Source organism: Megalops cyprinoides, chromosome 19 (genome assembly GCF_013368585.1).
Source record: "Megalops cyprinoides isolate fMegCyp1 chromosome 19, fMegCyp1.pri, whole genome shotgun sequence".
Lineage (NCBI taxonomy): Eukaryota > Metazoa > Chordata > Actinopteri > Elopiformes > Megalopidae > Megalops > Megalops cyprinoides.
In genome coordinates, this window is record NC_050601.1 from 4193940 (window position 1) to 4198939 (window position 5000).

The 5000-nt window shown below is 49.5% G+C and overlaps 1 protein-coding gene across 1 annotated transcript in view; it reads right to left on the reverse strand.

Moving 5' to 3' along the window:
* The window catches only part of abca3b (ATP-binding cassette, sub-family A (ABC1), member 3b), a 47015-nt gene that overhangs the window by 21769 nt on the left and 20246 nt on the right, over positions 1-5000 (reverse strand). The window contains exon 9 of the mRNA XM_036552391.1: positions 162-335. Coding sequence (XP_036408284.1) covers positions 162-335 — 174 coding nt within the window. The remainder of the gene's footprint in view (positions 1-161; positions 336-5000) is intronic.

Consider the following 5000-nt stretch of genomic DNA (forward strand, 5'->3'; position numbering starts at 1 on the left):
GAGAGAGAGAGAGAGAGAGAGGGAGAGAGAGAGAGAGAGAGAGAGAGAGAGAGGGAGAGAGAGAATTGGAGAGAGAGAGAGGGAGAGGGAGAGGGAGAGGGAGAGGGACCAGAGCCCCGAGGGTCCCGTGACGTAGCGCCCTTGGCGGGATCACGCCTCACCTTTCCCCTCGAACATGCCCACCAGCTGGGCGCCCATGGCCATGGCCACGTTGGAGACGAGGCAGGCGGACACCTTCTGCGCGTGGGACAGCAGGTCGTAGCGCGGCCACAGGAAGACGTACGGGATATAGCTCAGGAAGTAGATGAAGCCGCCCGCCGCGGCTGCCACGTTGGCTGGGGACAGGTGAGAGAGGAACAGCGTTCACTCTTACACACCTGGGTCGGGCGTAGAGAAATTATACACTTCCGACGAAGCAAGCCGCACCCGGAAGTGAGATACCTAGCTATTTGAACATTCGTAAAATCATTCTTACCATGATTAACAGTTTTTAATGCCTTTTAAAATCATAAAAATCTGTCCTTCCTAAAAAGAGAGAAGTACAGGACAGACGTACACACATATTTATGATACACACACACACACACACGCATAATTGGGGAATGAAACATAATGGAAAAATAAGCAGCAGTGTCACTGGCATCTTTTGAATGGTACCTGTGGTGGAAACGTGTCTCTTCAGCCTAGCTGATATCAGGCTGTCTGTCTGTCTGTCTTTCTGAGAGTCTTGCTCCCTGGCTGTATATCTGTATCCACGTGTCTACCTGTCTGTCCACGTGTCACCTGCCTGGTTGTCAGCCTTTCTCCATTTGCCTATAGAGAACGCTGTGTCTTTCTCCCTGGCCGTCTGGCAGGCTGTTTATGTCCTTGCTGCGCAGAACCAGGCTCTCGCTCCCTCATCAAGCAGCTCTTGACCCTCTCAGCCTTGAACGTGCCGCTCACAAGAGCCACGCGCTCACAGGGGGAGGAAGAAAGGGAAGAGATGAAAAGGAGAGAAAAGGAGAACAGAGCCGGTAGCTGAGCATCCGTGGTACACACACAGGGTTATTTTTACACCCTTACAGTACGCCGCACCGAAGCAGCGGCGGGGGGGGGGGGGTGATTCTGAAAAGCCCTCGTGCTTAACGATGCACCGTTACGGGGCTTGAATAGGACACGGGGCTGAAAGGGATGAGTATCGATTAGGTCCCGTTCTGAGCCCGCCGAGAGGGCGGGAGGAGCAGAGAGAGAGGGGAGAGGAGGAGGAGGAAGAGGAGGAGGAGAAAGCGTACGGAGATACAGCAGCGCGCGCACACCATCGACGCAGGGAGATGGAGGAATAGCTCTCTCTTCCCTTTGGTAACAGTCAAAATCCTCACCTCTCACTCTCCACGCCGCCTCACGGCATTAATGAATGAAACACAGAAATGATTTGCCAGGGGCAAGGCTTCTGCACAGCGGTCCGAGTCCTAACCTCCATACCAGACAGATAAGCTCCACAACGATGGTCCAACGACCTCCATATAGAAGAGACAAACCCGATGTTTGTAACAAAAGACAGACAAGTGTCACCACAGAACCAACCGTGGGAACAAGTACAAAGTGTGGTTGTCTTTTATGCCAGTACAAAAGTCACCTTTGCATGTGATTGGCATTTACACTGATTCTCCCTGTAGGGTGCCTCTGCTTGACTGGACCTGAGATGCTTCTGTTTCAAGATCTCTCCGGACCCAGCTAGACACCAGGGCACCGTCTTTACAATCTATACAGTCTATCTACTGTATCTACAATACATATTACACACAGTACACACACGTGTAAATATAGAAACACTAAGGAAGCTAGTTAATCCTCCCTCCAAAAAACACAAACAGAAAAAGCAAATGTACAAAAAAAAAAACTTTAAAAACCAACTTTAAAAACTTTAAAAACCTCTTAGATTTCCAGCCACACAACGGTATTTAACTGGCCTTCAACTGGCAAGGCTGATAGTGGCTTGTTAACCAATGGCTGGTCTGATACACAATTACAATTAAACTATTAACAACAAAATTAATCTGGTTAGATGTGACTGAACGAAATGAACTCCAATATTGAAAGAGCAGCAACTGGCAACTGAAAAGACAAGGATAGTCACTAACACACATTTTAATAATTTAAAAAGCAAACAGTTTTGGGGGACAGATGAAGGCTCTCCATCACAGACAAGATCTGTGAATTCTCACATCAAGCATTATGTTCCTATTAAAGAACTTACTTCTTACAGCAGCGAGTTTGCTTTTTAGTACTTTTTAGTACTTTAGTAAAACCTGTAATTGGTGTAAGTCGCTAAATGCCAATAATGTAATGTAATGTACTCTTCAGCAACGTACTTTTCCCTGAGTTCCTCCTGCTAGAGCCCCATGTTCTAGCTGAGTAAAAGAGACCTGTAAACCTGTCAAGCTTGTCCGGACAAGGGAGTCTCCTCCCCAGAATCAAAAAACACAAACTCATTATGTACCCGTCAGCGTTTGAAATATCTCCGCTTAGCCACTTAGAGCTGGTTTTGTCTCGCTCAGTGAAATATCAGCCACCTTTGCTGGCCCTTCGCTGCCAGTTGGGACGGCGCTGGTTCGTATTCAGAGCAAAAAATGAAAATGCGTCTCTCTCTCCTGGTGCCTGCATATTAAAGCTGGCCAGACGAGCAGTGACTCAGAGCCAGGCCTCTCGCGTGCCCTTAAAGTAAGAGTGATGAAACGTCGTCAGCAGTGGGTCTCAGAGTAAATATATGAAAGGAAATGTGAACTGACATCCCATTTCAGAGAGAGAGGCTTTTTTATTGATTCCTTCCCTCTCCTCCAGTGTAAGTAACATATTCAATATAATATTTCTGTACAAAACATTTCAATATAATATTTCTGTATAAATTATGGCAGGGAGAAATATTGCTGTGAGTCACGGTAAATGCCAGAAGACAATATTACACCAGAAAGGGTGAAGTCAATCCTTCTACCTCATACCTACCATCACCTACCCCCCACCTCTCTAACCTGAGTGATGCTCAGGTATCTAGGACACCATTTCTGCCACCTGGCACAGAGGGTGTGGATTAGCAACCCCGAGAGAGATCCTTGTACCAAACAACACGTTCCCATCACCTCGGCAACTACTCATAATTCCTCCTGAGTGCTTCTGTCACAAAGAACCCCAGCAGGGCATCCCTCCATATACACACACACGCATTGGAATCCACAATGAAACACACACACACACACACACACACACACACACACACACACACACCCTCGCTCACTCCCTCGCTCACTCGCTCACTCACTCGCTCACTCACTCTCAGTGTGATATGAAGGGGACAGACTTTTCGGGAAGTGCCCATTTTCTGTGCCTGAACACAGCTCTTGCTGCTTAATGACACAGTTCCCTTCCTCAGACTGTGAGTGTGTTGAATGTGCTGTCATTTAGGACTCCCGTGCTAACTGAAGCCGTGGGGGGGGTGGGGGGGGGGGGTGGGGGGCACGGCAGGACCGAAACTCTAAAACGTCACCCAGGGGTTATGATGGCGCTCAGGCAGAAGAAAGGCAGCTGAAAGCAAAGAGCCATTTTCTATTCCTTTAAAAGCCGGACTGGGGTACGATTATCGCCCCGGGTAAAATTGACAGCTTCCCCACCTGCACTTCAGAGCGGCGGGGAAGTCAGGAGCCGACACACACACACTCACGTGTGCAAACGCACGCACGCACGCACACACACTCGCACGCGCACAGAGACACGGAGCTCCACTGCCCCGTTGCCGGGCGATGCTGGGGAGTGTCTGGGGGGGATACACAGCCCTGTTGATTTTATTCGCACGTAATCAACAAGGTTGAGAGAGAGAGCGGGCGGAAGAGAGAGGTGTGAGATGAGGCGGACAAGCAGAGGGAGGAAGAGAGCAAGGGATCAGAGACAGTAATCCCAGTGGAGTGGGCGTGGCTCCCCTCGTGCGACAAACTGCGTGTCCGCACAAGCCAGCAGCAAGGGGGTGTGCGCGCGCGCGTCTGTGTGTCCATGCGCGTCTGTGTGTGTCTGTGTGTCCGTGTGCGTCTGTGTGCCCGTGTGCGTCTGTGTGTCTGTGTGTCCATGCGCGTCTGTGTGTCTGTTTGTCCATGCGCGTCTTTGTGTCATGTGTCCGTGTGCGTCTGTGTGCCCGTGTGCGTCTGTGTGCCCGTGTGCGTCTGTGTGTCCGTGTGCGTCTGTGTGCGTCTGTGTGTCTGTGTGTCCGTGTGCGTCTGTGTGCCCGTGTGCGTCTGTGTGCCCGTGTGCGTCTGTGTGCCCGTGTGCGTCTGTGTGTCCATGCGCGTCTGTGTGTCCGTGCGCGTCTATGTGTCCGTGTGCGTCTGTGTGTCTGTGTGTCCGTGTGCGTCTGTGTGCCCGTGTGTGCGTCTGTGTGTCTGTGTGTCCATGCGCGTCTATGTGTCCGTGTGCGTCTGTGTGTCCGTGTGCGTCTGTGTGTGTCCGTGTGCCTTTGAGATTGAGCTGTTGTATGACTGGGTGTTCCTTAAGACCTGGAACAAATAAATCACCCACGATAAAGGTCTTTAGATTTCCTAAAGAGAGGTGTCAACAGAGGGAATGTACCAATGACACCCACAGTACATTCAAAGATTTGCACAGCATGACACTGAGAAATGCAGCCATTAGTGTATATGTAAATTTCCTTAATTACACACACACACACACACACACACACACACACACACACACTAATCCATGTGTTCATAGTCAGTTTTTCATTCAGCTCCATTCATCATCTGTTGATTTAAGGAGGCAAGCATACTGTTTCACTACAAGCCTACTTTTAACTGCACAGATGACCTGAAGGGGGAATGTAACTACCAAATTATCAGACCTAAATTATCTAAACACTTCACACTCAACACACATTTGGACAGTTGCCCATTGCATATCAGCTTAACCAGCTGAACTGCTCTGTGATGTAAATACTACTTGAGGCAAATCACCTGTTTATTCAGACCTTCCCTGACACG